Raw genomic sequence first — 15,640 nt, 5'->3', positions numbered from 1 at the left:
ACCTCACAGGGTTGTTGTGAGGACAACATAAGGGGAGGAGCTATGTACACCACCCTGAGCTGCTTAGAGGAAGGGTAGTATAAAAATGTGAATGAATGAATGAATAATTAATAATTATGTCATATGGGGTGATAAAAATTTATGGGTCCCGGGTGTCAAATAACCAGTAGCTATGCTACTGGAAAGAAGGGTGTGCTGAGCTGATCTCACATTATCTACGTATGAATATTTGCAAATAGCCATGGATTACTAAAATCCATAGTAATTATTTTTGCCAACAGAGTGATTTGCAAATCCTGTCCCCCCATGTACACTGCAGAAGGAAACATTCCCCTCCTCTCCCAACAAGCAATTCTCCATTTTTTTCTCTGAAAGCATATCTCTATCAGAGGCAATCATGATGAGATTGTTTAAGTAGGATTGGGACCAGTTTACACCGCCTTGTTAACTTGGCAACTCTGGCAGCAAGCTGTAGCTCTCAGCTATAGCTGAGAGCAACACTGTATAATTTTTGGATTCCCCTCCCTTTTATTTTATATTCACCCCTTCTAAAAATTTGTATTGTGTTGCATCCACATCTTTGTTTCTTTCCTCTTGATTAAATTCCTGTCCATGGAGGCAGGGCCTCTGAGAGGAATTTTACCAGGGCATACAAAATTTCTTTTGGACCCCTTTGCAAAGGGGGATGGGTGAAACAGAGCAGGGGAAGGTGGTGATGGGTGAGCAGAATGGGGGCAGGGAGGGGTGAAACAAGGTGAGGGGAGGGTGGAGACAGCTGGAAAAATCTTAGGAGCCTAGATCTACCCGTCCATGTGGCCTTGACAGCTAGATACAGTAATATGGAAAACCAAACACACTCCTAAGTCTCTCTAAAATCTTTGAAATATAGAAAATCATGCAGAAAATTAGCATTATCATATTTAGGCTCACACTGGAATGGAAAGTGTCCTGCGCGTACAAAAACTTGCTTCTGCAGGAGCTGTAGCCCTGCAACTGTGTCCCTGAGCTCCTATATACTCCTTCATGGTAAACAGATTCACTAGTCAAGGAGCTTCTGTAGCAGGCCAGTTTCCTCCCAGATTTGGCACTGTGTCATGCATGCATGCATGTCATGCATGCATTCCTTGGCCCAGCATATATGGGTTGCCAGTAGCTGCAGCTGCATGCTTGTGGTACTATCCCCAGCATCCCGTGCAGGCAATAAGTCTGAGTACATAGAAGAATGTCAGATCCCAGGAAATTTCTTGTCCCCCTCCTTTGGTTTCTGGGCCCCCTTTTTGACCCTGGACCCTGGTACAAATTACCCCCTTTATCCCCCTCTCCTAGGCCCTGCATGGAGGTACATCACAAGTCATTGCACCTTAGTCCCTGCACATGCATTCAACGTATCTCTGCACATGACTTGTAACAATGCTTCCTATAGCCAGGTGGCACAGGATCTGTTGCCCCACGACAAGCTGTTAGAAAGCATATGGTTGAAACAGTATACAGCCCAATCCTAACCTGCCCTAGAACAGGCAGGCCAAGTGGCCTGCACCATATCCAGCACAGGTTAGGAGATGGCTGTGGTGCAACTCAGAGTAAGAGGATATTTTTCTTCTTACCCTATGTCCTGCCGTAGCCACTCCTGCGGGGCTACTCAAATCTGCAGCAGCAAAATCGCTGGAGCAAATCCAAGCGGCCTGGGTTTGGCTAGCAGGGGGGTTTGGATCCAGCCTACGTCACTAAGGGCACAAGCCTAACCAGGTCTACTCAGAAGTAAGTTCTGTTTTGTTCAATGGGGCTTACTCTCAGGAAAGTGTGGTTAGGATTGCAGCCTAAGGCTGATCCCACCAGGCCTGGTTTGCCCACCTTTCCACTCTCCTCTGCCCCAAACACCCCATTCCACCCTCCTGTCACCCTCTCCAATTGCCTGCGCTGGCCGCCCTAGGCAGCACAAACTTACCCTCTCCCGGTGGGGATCTGGCATACAGAGGCAGGCATCCATACTTGTGTGATAACTCCCAACTCCAGAGTAGTCGCAAATGTGCTTTACGGCACATTTGTGACATTCCTGGGCTGGTGTAAGCGACTTGCACTGACTGAGTGCATCCTTTGGATTGTGCTCTTAGATTCTTTTTCCTGCTGCCTGTGCAAATACTGATTGTTGCTTCAGGTTAGCAAACTGCGAATCAACCTCAGGTATCCTCGACTGGCATCATTAACTTCTTAGTAAATCATTCCGATCTACGTTACCTGCCTGGATAAACAGAATGCGTTGGCATTCACGCACAGTTGTTGAAAATGCATGCACTATTACCAGCTTCCTGGGAGAGCCGGCGAAGAATTTAGATCACAAAGTACCTTCCATCTTCCTGCAGTAGCGGTGCCACGTAAAAGCTAGGCATTATTTATAATTATCAGACATAAGTCAAGGTGGGATAATCTTGGAGGAGATGCATGGAATATTAGTCAGCCTTTTCAAGCTTCCAGCAAAACACAGGGGGTGTTGGGGTAGAATCCCAGCATACTGTGTATAAACATAGCAAGGAAGAAAACAACCTGCAAACAACCCAAAGCACAGAAATTTAAGAGTCTGAAAAAGACCTCTTGCATCATCTAATCGTTTCCTCTGCCGGGCTCAAATTGTTCCCCACAGTATCTTTGCCAACAGTATCTTGTGGCGAGATGGTCCCGCCACAAGTAATAAGGCATTCCCGCTAGAGAAGACATCTTGCTTGCTTAAAATAACAGAAGCCTGAGCTTTATCTCTATGTAAGTCAGTTAAAAATAAATACGATCTCCACCCACTGGCAGTGATATGATTTAAGAGTCCTCTATCACGCATTATAAAACGCTGCTGCAAAAAAAGTGGCCATAATTTATTTTTATTGATTCAGCAACCCACACTGGATCATATCTTCCAGTTGCTTCCTTGCTATGATACCACCCTCAAAGCCTTGGGAGGATTTATCTCCTTTTTGGTTGTTTTGTTTTTTCTTAAAGCTACAGCATGTATCATAGTTCTTAAGATCCAGCAAAAAACATGGCAGGGGAAAAATAAAAGCTCTGCATTTCTGTACCTTCAGTTCTCTATGGATATGATCAGCCAAAATGAGGACTGGAAAAGTGTGTGCCTGGATTACCTTGGAGGGACCATAGGTCAGTGCAAAAGGTAATTTTAAAAAGCCCTCAATTCTCAGTATAGTACAGGTGCCCCTCTGGTATCTGTGGGGATGCATTCCTGGTCCCCACAAATACCACAAACTGCGTGCCCCCCTGCGTTCTGTGTGCCCCCCTGCACCCATTACCTTGCCTTTGTTGTACAGGCATGGTTCTTGCTTTGACAGATCATTACAAAATCTTCTTGGTTTTACAGGTCACTAAAATGGGAATGCAGTGAGCAGGCAGGTAACCAGCATGATAGAGAAAGATAGAGGAAGCCCTGCTTCCAATTAACATTCCGGCACTCTCCCTCTGGTTGGCAACCTTCAGTCTCAAAAGACTATGGTATAAGCCTACAGCACCCGGTATTCCCAGGCGGTCTCCCATCCAAGTACTAACCTGGCCTGACCCTGCTTAGCTTCTGAGATCAGACGAGATCGGGCATGTGCAGGGTAACAGTTGTTATTGTGCCTGCTTCCTGCTTGCTCAGTGTTTTCTAATTTTTAGTGACCTGTAAAAGCAAGAGGGTTTTGTAGCAACAGAGGCAGGGTAATGGGAATGGGGGTGGTGGGGGGAGCCCATGGAGAACCATGGATGACCAAATCCATGGATACCAGGGGACATCTTTACTTTGAAAGAGAAAAGAGAACAAGGGCTGATATTTCCATTTCAGATACACTGACTTCAGAGTGCAGGTAACAGTTAATATATTGAAACCAGTTAATGGAAAGCAAGGTACTGGAGCCCTTGAGATGGCAGTTGAATGTGATAAACAGCCAGGGTAGCTTGAAGACATTTGCATAGTCTTAAAAAGAGTCTGAGTTCTGAGTTATAACTCCTTATTCTGCAGCTGGTGTCCTGACTCAAGTTTACAGCAGGAAGGCCATGAAAATTTCAAGACAGTGTGGGGAGCCAACTCACTGGAGAACGTTAATTTCTAGGAGTCTAATAGCACAGTATGTTAAACATATAGTTTAGCCTTGTGTTTCTGCTATTTATTTTGTTTTAAATAAGAGCAACAGGAAGGCAGGAAGGGCAGAATCTGAACAGAATGGGACTGAGTAGTGCTAGCTGGGGCCCTGGGACAAAATCCTACACTGACCCCTCCTCTACATTCTGCCTTCCCCCCCCCCCATGGCATATTGTGCCCACCATGGGGATCTAGGGGTCAGCTTGAATTTCAATCCTGGGCCAGGGCTCAACCTGACTGACTTTAGATGCCACCCCTGGGGCCCTAACAGAGGGTTTTTAGCTTTTTCCAACTTGCTGTAGACCCAATTAAAATTACCTCCCCTCTGCTTTAGGCAGTCGGGAATTAAGCTGCCATTGGCCCCAGTTTTGTACATTTTGAATCAAGAGAGGTACTTGCATTTGCAAAGCAAGAAATAAAGGCATAATCAGAACAGAGAATTTAGACAAATTGTAAGGTAAGAATTATTTCTAACTTCCTTCTTTTGGCTTGGCATGGATGTTACTTAAGCTCTAAACAGATGTGATGCAAGACATTGTATAAAAAAAGATACAGTTTTTTTTAAAAAAACACAATGAAAGAACCAGTAATAGATCTTCAGCATCATGTCTGTTTGGGGCCATTAATCACTAAGCGAAAAGATGAGTTACAATTATATGAAAAGAAGGGACCTTCCACTTGGTGAATGTTGTCTGACACCTCCCCCCCCCCCAATGACTCTTGGGAAAAGTTTATCTTTATCCAAAGGACACTCTTCAGTATGGAAGTTTCTTTTGAATCTCTAACAGCACAATCCTATTCATGTCTACTCAGCTGTCTGAAATATGACTCATGGGTGTGCTCTCATGAAAACTTGGGGTCTGTGCTGATTTGTAGAGAGCTGAAATATCAAACTATATCTAAAAAGTGTTTCTCCATCACCAAAGGCATAAAGCATTTGGGGTGAGAAATGGCTAACTGACAGTGAAGGCAGGAAGGAACATTGGCCTTATTCAGTGCTAGAAGAAGGAGTGCAGACCCTCTTGTCCTGTTTAGGACCATCAAAATACCTGATCTTCCATCAGAGCACTTTGGAAGCATGTCCCATGATTGTCATGCATTGTGCTTAGGGAACCCAGCATTAGAGTAAAAAAATATAAGTGGACGAATGAAGAGTGAAAGTCAAATCCCCATGAAAGGATATTTTGAGGATGGGTGGATGCCTTGCTTTGGGAATGTGATGGACCACTGCTGTGCTCACAGCTGCCACTTATTCAGAGAAATCATTTGTGTTAGAGTCACTATTCAGCCACTATGACTTATCTAGTGCTACTGTCCCTTTTTTTGGCATCAGTACAAATATAAATATTGCAACTGCCACATAGATTCCCCCCCCCACATGCACTCAGGTGCAGATGTCCACCAATCATGAATCATTTCTGAAAGCTTCTTTAATTATTTCCATTAATATTGACTTGGCAGTGTGATGGTAACATGTACAAATGAAGTCCTCCTTTCCTTTGACAGCATTCTCTGTGTAGATTATGTTGTATCTCAGATATCAGGATTAATCCGGAGCATCAGAAATGAATAGAGAGGTTATGCATCATCATCCACGAGGAAATGAAATCTCCTCTTAATTATCTTTGCAAATAGCAAGTGCTTTCATTTAATAACAAGCAGAATGTAAATGAAGTTGGAGTCACCATTTTCAGAAAAGTTTCTCAGCCTGTCTAGCTTAGCTATACATATAAAAATACAGAAATCTCTGTATGTGTTTTTAAGAAAAGTAGAATGGGAATATAGTTTAACGCAACTACTGTAGTGCAGTGGTGTGAGTGGCAAACTGGAGCTGGAGAGACCTGGATCTAAACCCTTATTCAGCTGCTGTGGAGCTATGTGAAAAGAAGGATGTAAATCAGGGGGAAGGGGAGAGTGATGATCCAAGGATCGGTTTTGGGCAATCAGTGGAACTTCAGCACTCAGTGGTGCTCATATTGATTCAGGCTTGCAAACATCATTTGTCTCATCAGCTGTTGTGAGTAAAAAGATGGCAATCAGATGGAAATGAGTTTTTTATACTGACAATAACTATCATTGGCATGTCTGTGGATAGGCTTGTTAGATGATCAGGGTTAGTTATTTTGGTGGACTTTGGTAGGGGAGGCCTGCTGGATCAGGCCCTAGAGTCATCTAGTCCAGTCTCATGTTTCTTACAGTCAATTCCTGTCGGAAGCCCTCAACCAGGACCTGAGACATACCCTGCAGCTGGTATTCAAAGACAGACTGCTTTGAAACCAGAGTAGCCTATAGCCATTGTGACTATTTACCCAGCACCCCCCAATAAAGACACAGGCAAGGGTATATGGTACAAAGGGCCACTTTATTAACTATTTAAATATACTTCAGATTGCAACAGGGCCTAACAAATAAGTCATGCGGGTTCTACATGGGGGAAACGGAGCTGCCCGTCTACTTCCCCCTATAGTGATTTGGGCGACCACACCAGACTCAGGGCAGCGTCAGTACAAGCCTGCCGCCCCCTTCATTGTCACCCCGAAGGGGCAGGGTGGCAGGCTAGCTCAGGCCACCCGAGCGAACCCGCGGTGCGCCTTTACCACCAGGCCGAGGTTCATCCAGCCTGCGCCACCCAGCCGGGAATGCCAGCATGACCAAGCGTGGAGTCCACCCGGCCCTTGCCACCCTGCGGTGTACACCGATATGACCTTACCTACCCAAAACCCGCACGACACCTGCCACCCGGGGGGTCAGCCTAGCGCTTGGCCCCACCGCCCCACACGGAAACAAATTTCCGCAGGCCCAGTTGCAATTCAAGAAGAAAAGTATAATTGCCCAACACCGAAAGGTGTACTCCATCGCTTCTGAACAACTGGGGCGCCTCATAGCTGATGCCTGGGTGATAAATGACACCAACTCCATAAAGGGGTACCGCCCGCCTCACATACGAATTTACCTTCTTCCTAGCCAGTTCAATCTTTTTAACATCAGAGGCATAACGCCAAACACTGTGAGGCAAGAGGTCAGACCATAAGATGACCTTCCTGCAAAATGCTGATTAATGTGGAGAATATCGCTGTAGGCCTGAAGCCTCAAGGACAGCGTCGTCCTCTGGCCCAGGTCGTTCTCTCCCAAATGTATAACGACGATGTGAGGCTGGGCATGGGCATGCACAAACTCATAAAAAGCAGGAAGAAGCTGATCCCACAGCATTCCCTGCCGTGCAACCCAATGCACAGTAGCCAAGGAACCAAGCTGCAACTGCATGCCAAAGCTACTGGATGCCGCCCTCTTCCTTGCCCAGAAAACGATGGAGTGGCTGAAGATAATGACCCGAACTGCTCCCGCCCAGGAACCTGTGGACAGGAAAACAGGAATCACAATTCCAGAAACATGCATCACTTAACCATATAGCACCTGGCAAAGCCAGTGCAAGTGAGCGCCCAACTGCTGTCACGGGACGAGCCCGGAAATATAGCATGCAAAACAGGAACATGTGGCAGTGCCACAATAAACTTCTGGCAATGCCAGTATAAAGAGCGCCCAACCGCTGTCACGGGACAAGCCCGGAAATATAGCATGCAATACAGGAACTTGTGGCAGTGCCACTATAAACACCTGGCAATGCCAGTATAAAGAGCGCCCAACCGCTGTCACGGGACAAGCCCGGAAATATAGCATGCAATACAGGAACTTGTGGCAGTGCCACTATAACGCCTGGCAATGCCAGTATAAAGAGCGCCCAACCGCTGTCACAGGCCGCGCCTGGAAATTTCTGTGGTATCTGCATCACCCCTCGCCCCTACCACCAGGGCGAGGGGGAATAGCCGAGCGAATCCCGCTCAGCGCTTGTCAGGCTCTCTGACGTAATATGAAAATGCGCAGGAGCGCCAACGGCCAATCCTCTGAATGCCCCGGGCTGGGAGGCCGATATCAGCTGCAGCCGCTGCAGCCCCAGTCCTGAAAGAGTGCAGGCCGTAATCTTCCGCCCGAAACCCCAGGTCCGCCACTGCCCTGCGAAAAAGGACCCTAAACTGGAAAAACATAACAGGTGAGGCATCAACATGACAGAACAAGGCATCCCAAACCACAGGACGTGCAGCCAAACAAGACCAGCATCAGCAAAACTTGAGGCCTTGGCACAGAACGCCAATGTCGCCAAGTACACTGATAAAGACCCACACGATACGTTAATGCCCTGCAGGTATAAAAGAACCGCATCAGGTGTTCTGGCGGAATAGGCCAGACTTGGGGTACAGCCAGGGCTGCCCAAAAGGCCTCAAATTCCTTTGCCTCCCTTCGATAGCTGTGAAGGTAGACGGCGCAAGCGCAGACAAAATTACATGCTGCGCTCTGCATAGCCAAGGGTCCTAAGCGAAAGGGGCATCGGGTCGGGATCCCGCCGCACCCCTGGAGCCAGCTGCCGGAAATGCTCCACCTAAAAAACAAGATAGAGTGTCGGCTATGCCGTTATCAAGACCCTGGATGTGCCTAATGAAAAACAAGGTGTTAATCTTAAGGCAATGCAAAACAAACACCCTCACCAGTCCCATCACCCGTGGGGACCGGGACGTCTGCTGGTTAACGACAAAAACCACAGCTTGGATGTCACACCAGAAACGCACGGTGGAGTTGGCAAATTCCTCTGCCCATAATTGAACTGCCACCGCAAGGAGGGGACAGCCCTAAAAAATCATGCCTACAGTAACCCCTTCTGAAACCCCTGTATCCGGCCAAGGGGCAGAACACCATCTCTCTCTAAAATAACTCCAAATCCAAAACCACCCTCAACATCAGAGTGAACCTGCAGCCCCGCCCCAAGTAAACACTCCTGCTGCCAAAAGGATACACCATTATAAAACTCCAAAACTGTAACCAGATTACCCAATCTGCCTTCATGTCCTGGGTGATCCGCAGGCGATAGTGAGGCCTCTAATACCTGCCATGCAGGCATGCAGCCTCCTGAAAAAAGGCCTGGCTGGGGGCAACTACCCTGCAGGCAAAATTCAGATGTCCCACGAGAACCTGCAAATGTCTCTAGGACAATTTCGGAGCCTGGAGGCCAGCACGTATTAGCTGCTGCAGCCTAACCAACCTGTTGCCAGGCGGCCTACTGCACCGCTGGACAGTGTCTAATTCAATACCAAAACGTAAGGGTAGTTGCGGGGCCCTCAAAATAATAGACCATTGAGGCGAATCGTGCTCTGCTCACCACTAACCACTCCAAAAGGGAGGCAGATTTCTCGAAAGGGCACAGGAAATTGCGTATCCCATTGGTAGCGCTTTATCCAGATATAAGGAACCATTAAACTGAAAACCAAGCAAACAAAAATCATCAGGGTGGACGGGCAAGAGTCTGATTGTAGACACAATATCCGCCTTGGCCATAAGGGCGTCAAGGCCACAGCCACATACTACCCTGATAGCTTGGTCCAAAGAATATATCATAATGAACTAAGGTGTGCAGGGATCCTATCACTAACTGAACCCCCATAAGGATAGGACAGATGGTGAATGAGATGGAAGGTCCAGGGACCTTCTTGGAACTACACGTAATGGGAACACCTAAACATTGGGAAACGGAGGAGACTTAAAGGGGCCCGCCAGATGGCTGGCTCCCTATTCCTTATCTATCTTAGCTTAAACTGTTCCTTCCATACCCTTTACTGACAGGAGATTCCTGGCCCAGGTAGACCTAGAGGGAGGGGCCGCAGGAATCTGAAATCCCTTGTCACTACCTTCAACTAATGATTGAGCGTCCGAAAACTTAGGATACCCCTACAAAATACAGCCAACACCTCTACTCTAATCAGGGTGGGCCACCTTCCCAGCTTGAGGGGGCTGACCACCCCCACTTTTGGCCTGCCCAGCTCGGAGCCTGGGACTCCTCCTAAATCCTGCCAACTTGGGGCACACGGACACCAAGTGCTGGCCGTTGTACTGCCCGCTGACATGTGCAAGGGTGCAACCTGCCCTGCCGCACCGCCCCATGGAGTTAAACTCACAGCAGGAGCGGGGGGTGAACGCATCACATTCCTAACATCCCTGCCACTGGCCTGGCTGCACCCAGAGCAAATGCCCACTAAGGATCAATCGCCTAAATTGGACCGGGCCGGCCAGATAAATTGAACCCACAATCCTGCTCTGAAACCTGCCAGTCGAGGGGATAATATCCAGGTACTTAAAGTGCAGCTGCCCGTGCTGCCTACATTTGAATAACTACTGCAGCAAAATAATATATCAGGTCAACCAATTATTCCAATTTTTATCAATTTTTCTGCCTTCACCCCACTTGGGGGACAGGCACTGGGTCACCCACCTTCAAGGCTGGCTCAGGTTGCTCACACAATAAACTAAACACATTAACAAACTCGCCCTGCTAAATTTTCCTTTAACTGCCAAGGCGAGTTGACCACCCAAAGGCAGGGCCACATCCCACTAGGCCACTCGTGGATACTCACCTGACCCTTCTGTGGCTCCCTGAGAGAAAACCCCATACAGGACATCAGCATAAGGAGTTAGGCTGTAAGGGACACCAGAGACCATCAAGATCCGATGCCTGTACCTGAACAACTGGAGGTCCCAGAGCCTGTCGCTCAATGAGCTTGTCCAAAGCAGTTAATCTCTTCTGTGCCCAGAAAATGATGGAGTGCCCACAGATAAGAACCTGAACTGTCCCTACCCAGCAACCTGGGAAGATGCCACCTGTGGCTACTGCTGCTCATCAGGGTCCCACTGTGCTTACACAACCGGAGGTCTGGCTGGAGCCTGTCACTCCTTAAGCTCCTCCAATGGTTACTCTGGAAGAGAGGATTTGCGTTAGGTTCGCCCCACGTCCCTTCCTGGTAGACCTCCCTGGGGAGGGAAGCGCCTGATGCATTGACCATCACCCAAACCAGCGTTTGCACATTGCACTCTCCTTCTTAAAAGCTTCTGCCTGTGCAACCAGAGCCCACAGCTCAGCTGTATCATCCTCCTCCTCTGAGGAAGAAATCAGTGCGAGCTGGGGGGGGGCCTTCCCCCCTGATTTCTTATTCCTCATTGGGCATACAGACGTCTCAACAAAAAACCTGGGGGGGGGAGTGGTGGCAACTGACAGCCACCTCTCACCCCTCCAATATATTTCTATTAGAGAAATATATATATTATTTCTGAGAGCCCAGTCCTATGCATGTCTACTCAGAAGTAAATCCCAATATAGTCAATGGGGCTTACTCCCAGGAAAGTGTAGACAAGATTGAAGTCTTATTTATCATGACCTTCTTATTATTTAACAATCATTAATTTTATTTTGTTGTTGTTGTTGTTGTTGTTTTGTTTTGTTATTAATTTATATTTTAACTACAACTTCCTTAATTACGGAATTTGTTTTTTGTTTGTTTGTTTGCTGTTTTTTTTTTTAATTATTTATTATCTTTATTAATATTATTATTTTAATCTCACCTCTTTATTTATTTATCCAATCAACTTCTTATTTTCTTTCCTCCCCCCCTTTTTTTTTTTTTTTTTAAACTAGCATGCAAATGACACAGCAAAACAGACTTGCGGTCTCCCATCCAATTCTGAACCACAGCTAACTCTGCTTAGCTTCACTCAATGTTGAGTGTAAAACACCACTCAGCCACTAGGCCTTATAGGCAAACAAAGGAAGCAAACTCCTTGCAAAATGCCCTTCCTCACTATGTGCTGGGGAGGAAGCTGACAAAGCCCTGAAAGCCCCAAACACACGGAGGAAGGTGCTGAGAAAAGCTCCTGGTGCCTCTGCGGGCAGGCTCAACAAGCAGCCGGGCAGGAGGCAGAGCAACCCCAAGGGCGGCAGGCACCAGCTGCAGCCAGCCAGGCACGCGCCCAAACAGCGCTCCCACGGGGCACCTGCACACCAAGCAGGCGACCCGTTTCACACACGCACCCCAAACGACCAGCAGGCTCAAACACGGACCCGTGCAGAGCCGCCAGGCGTCCAAGCGCTGGCCACCCAAACTACCCTGGGGAGGTGGGGGGGGTCGGGCGCTCAGCGGCTCCCGCTGAGCGCTCTACCTGAGCGCAGCCAGCAGCCTGGAGGAGAGCAGCCAAGCGAGCAGCCAAGCACCAGCCCCGAGGCACACCAAGCCCACTGGAGGCGTGGGCACACCAGCCGCACACACGCGGCCAAAGAGGGGCGCAGCTGGACCGCCACCCCTGCAAGGCAGCCCACCGCAACCCAGCCAAGAAGCCCAACCCAGGTGACACCACCAGCAACCGCTCGCTGCCCTCAGGTAAGCCGAGAGGGCAGGCGGGCTCCCGCAGCCAAGTCTGCTGGGCTCGAGGCCCCAGCAACGTGGCCTGAGTCGGGGAGCAGCGTGCAAGAGGTCCTTCCCTGACCGCTGCCTGGTCCCGACTGCGCGGGCTTCTCTGAGCAGCCTGCACGTGGCCCCAGACCAATTAGCCCCCAGCCAATCGGCTGCGAGGCTGGCCCTTCCTGTGTCTCGTGGGCGGGCAGGGTAAACGCCGGTGGCGTGCTAATACACGTGCCACCAGAATTATTTGCATGGTTATATCCATCCCAGTAATATTCAGTGGGCATGAAATGTATGTATTTCTCTGGACTGTGCCTGTCTGCCTTGTTTCAGGAAGGAAGACAGGAGCACAAAATTGGTTTCCTTTGTATATATCAGTGGTTCTTGCACATTTAGCACCGGGACCCACTTTTTAAGCATGAGAATCTGTCAAGATCCACTGGAAGTGATGTCGTGACTAGAAGTGACATCATCAAGCAAGAAAATTTTTAACAATCCTAGGCTGAAATCCCATTTACTATAATTGTTAAAAGAATATATGTAGTAGCTTGTTAAAAGTACAGGTCTGTAACATTTCCCCAAATGCAGTCACATACCATGGTAGCATCAAGTCTAATATATTAAAAATAAAATATTGAAATGTATGCGAACCCACCTGAAATTGGATTGCAACCCACCTAGTGGGTTCCAACCCACAGTTTGAGAAACACTGTTGTATATATAGCAGGAGTGGCCAAACTTGCTTAACATAAGAGCCACATAGGATAAACTTCAAGTGTTTGAAAATCACAAGAGAGATGTTAGTCGCAATATTCAAGAAGCAGCTAAATTCTTGTGTTTAGTTACTCACCATGGACATTACCAATGGACTCTCAGTTTATACCGGGTAATTAATTATAAAACTTGAAAATTTTTATTTTCCTTTTATATTAATTGTGATACAAAAAGGAGCTTAGCCAACATATTTCCACATTATATGTCAAAGAGCTGCATGGGGCTCACGGATTGACCACCCCTGATGTATAGCTCCTGACTTAGTGGTATCAGTGAGGATCACAGAAGAAGGGGCTTCCCCATGTTTATTCACTAGGTGTCTCTTGGATTCAGCATTTCTGAGGTTTTCTGTTGCACTCTTCAAGGTTTCCCACTGAGTTGGTAAAAGCTTGTTGTGTGAGAACTGCATTGGTGACAGTTGTACTTCCTCTGTTCCTGACTGGACTTTGTACGTCTACAATTTATATGGATGATGTGTTATACATTGAAGATTGGCTGTATTGTAGATCATGATTGCCTCAGGCAGATCTTGCTGTTTGCCAATACCCTGCATGAATTTGAGACCCTAAGGGATGATTTATAATCTGTCACTTTCTTGCTCTTTCGTCAGGCTTACCAGGCACTCAGGCAGCAGGGCAGATCTCTTCTTTGATCATTCATGTGCACCTACAATATTTCTGCTAAAGGCAGTGTCACTATCTTGAGTTACACTACAGTAATATAAATGGAATTGGAACACAGAACGTAGGAAGTCACATTATGTGACTGATGCTTCTAAGCTTATCTGATGGTAAACAGATGTAATGGCAGAGGCAAATTCAGATGTTATCTATATGGCTTTAATTGCACATAGAACATTGGTTCTTAAACTTTTTGGTTTCCCAAGCCCTTTACACTCCTAAAAAGAGTCTCAGAGAGCGCCACCGGCACATGTGTGGAGTTATGGGGAGCCCCAGAGCACTGGTGCATGAATGGAGTAGCGCAGCAATGAGCCCAATGCTGAATGCTGGTGAAGAGCTGCAACAGGAGGAGAACGTGGGAGGAGAACCGCAAACAGGGGAGGCAGGAAGGACAGGTGAACAAGCCAGGCAAGAGGTACCTGGTGGACTCTTACGGTGTGCCTGTGGAGCTCCTGAAGGGGTCTCCAGGAGCCCTCCCATCATACTGCAGCATTATGCAGTACAGTGGATTATGTGAAACACAGATTGATATGCACTTATTGCTCATTTGAAGTCTTAGCAGGTACAGAAGAATCCAGGCTCTAGTGAGTTTGAGTGGTTTTCTGTGTCAAACACCATGAGGACTAGAATAAGTTCTGGTTGTACTGTCAACTAAGCTCTGAATAATTGCAGATATAGGGAAGCATAACAATTTCAGGGTTACTTTCTTAGTCATGCTTTATTTTATTTTCCCCTAAGTTGTTTTGAATTTGCAATACATGTTAGAAGCTATGTGGATACTTTACGGGAATGATTCCTCCCTCCCTCCCTTGCTATTCTCTGTTTGATCCTATAAAAGCCCAACTTTAATGGATCAGTGCTAAGCTGTCCTTTGGGTGATTTCAGATGCAGTATATTCATTGTTTCAGAAAGCTAAAGGAAGATTCTTTTTTTTTCTCTCTCTCTCTTCCCCTCCTCTCTTCTCCTCTCAGGTGATTCTCATTCTTACAAAGCTGTATGACTTCAACTTGGGAAGTGTTACTGAAAGCTCACTCTGGAGGTAAGTAGATAATATACCCCATGGCATCCCTTGGACAAAAGATTGCTTTGTGTTGCATGAAATGAGGAGGGGTGTGTATATGTGTGATGATGGAAGAAAGAGGAAGAAAAGTGGTGATGTACTCTAAGGAAACTCTTATTTCCTGTGTGCGAGTGAGCGTGTGAGTGGTTATCACTGGCAGGGGAGGTTTCTTGCAGAGAAACTGGAGTGGGGCCTAGGGGTTCTTCTGTTCTTGGCTTCCATCTCTGCACCAGAGAGATAGTAATTTTTCCTTTGGCTTGCCTAAACCTAAATAACTGCTTTGCAAAATATGCGTGTAAGCTGTGGGTGTAGCTTTCTAAGAGATATTGCAGTGGCTGGTGATATTGCTGTGTGTGCATGTTTCAGGATTTGAAAAAAATGAATAAAAGGTAGAACTGGGAGCATTAATCAGCTGTAATGTTGATGAAGTGCATCCTCAAGTTCAAGCTTTCCTGGATGTTAAACTTTAAGAAGAAGAAGAAGAATGAATGAATCAATGAATGAATGGGACAATCTGTTTGTCATCTCATGTGCTTTTTTCTTTCTTTCTTCTTAAATAGTGAGCATGAGAACTGTATACCATTCTGCACTTATCCTTCACATCTTGTCTCTTAACTGTTCATTGGAAACCCATTTTTGGAGTCCATTTCTGGAACTGAACCAGAGAGGAAATAGTTTCACAGGCAGTACATGTTAATGTGTTAGGGGTTAATGGTTTCTAAGAGCTCTTGAAACTTCT

The 15,640-nt window shown here is 46.9% G+C and overlaps 1 protein-coding gene and 1 pseudogene across 1 annotated transcript in view; one reads left to right on the top strand and one right to left on the bottom strand.

Annotated features, from left to right (window-relative positions):
* The window catches only part of LOC136645227 (VPS10 domain-containing receptor SorCS3-like), a 554,262-nt gene that overhangs the window by 193,981 nt on the left and 344,641 nt on the right, over positions 1–15,640 (top strand). The window contains exon 2 of the mRNA XM_066621465.1: positions 14,813–14,880. Coding sequence (XP_066477562.1) covers positions 14,813–14,880 — 68 coding nt within the window. The remainder of the gene's footprint in view (positions 1–14,812; positions 14,881–15,640) is intronic.
* LOC136647266 (5S ribosomal RNA) lies at positions 3,495–3,611 on the bottom strand (annotated as a pseudogene).

The sequence above is a fragment of the Tiliqua scincoides genome, chromosome 3, assembly GCF_035046505.1.
Source record: "Tiliqua scincoides isolate rTilSci1 chromosome 3, rTilSci1.hap2, whole genome shotgun sequence".
In the NCBI taxonomy this organism is placed as follows: Eukaryota; Metazoa; Chordata; class Lepidosauria; order Squamata; family Scincidae; genus Tiliqua; species Tiliqua scincoides.
This window is presented reverse-complemented; position numbering and strand designations above follow the sequence as displayed.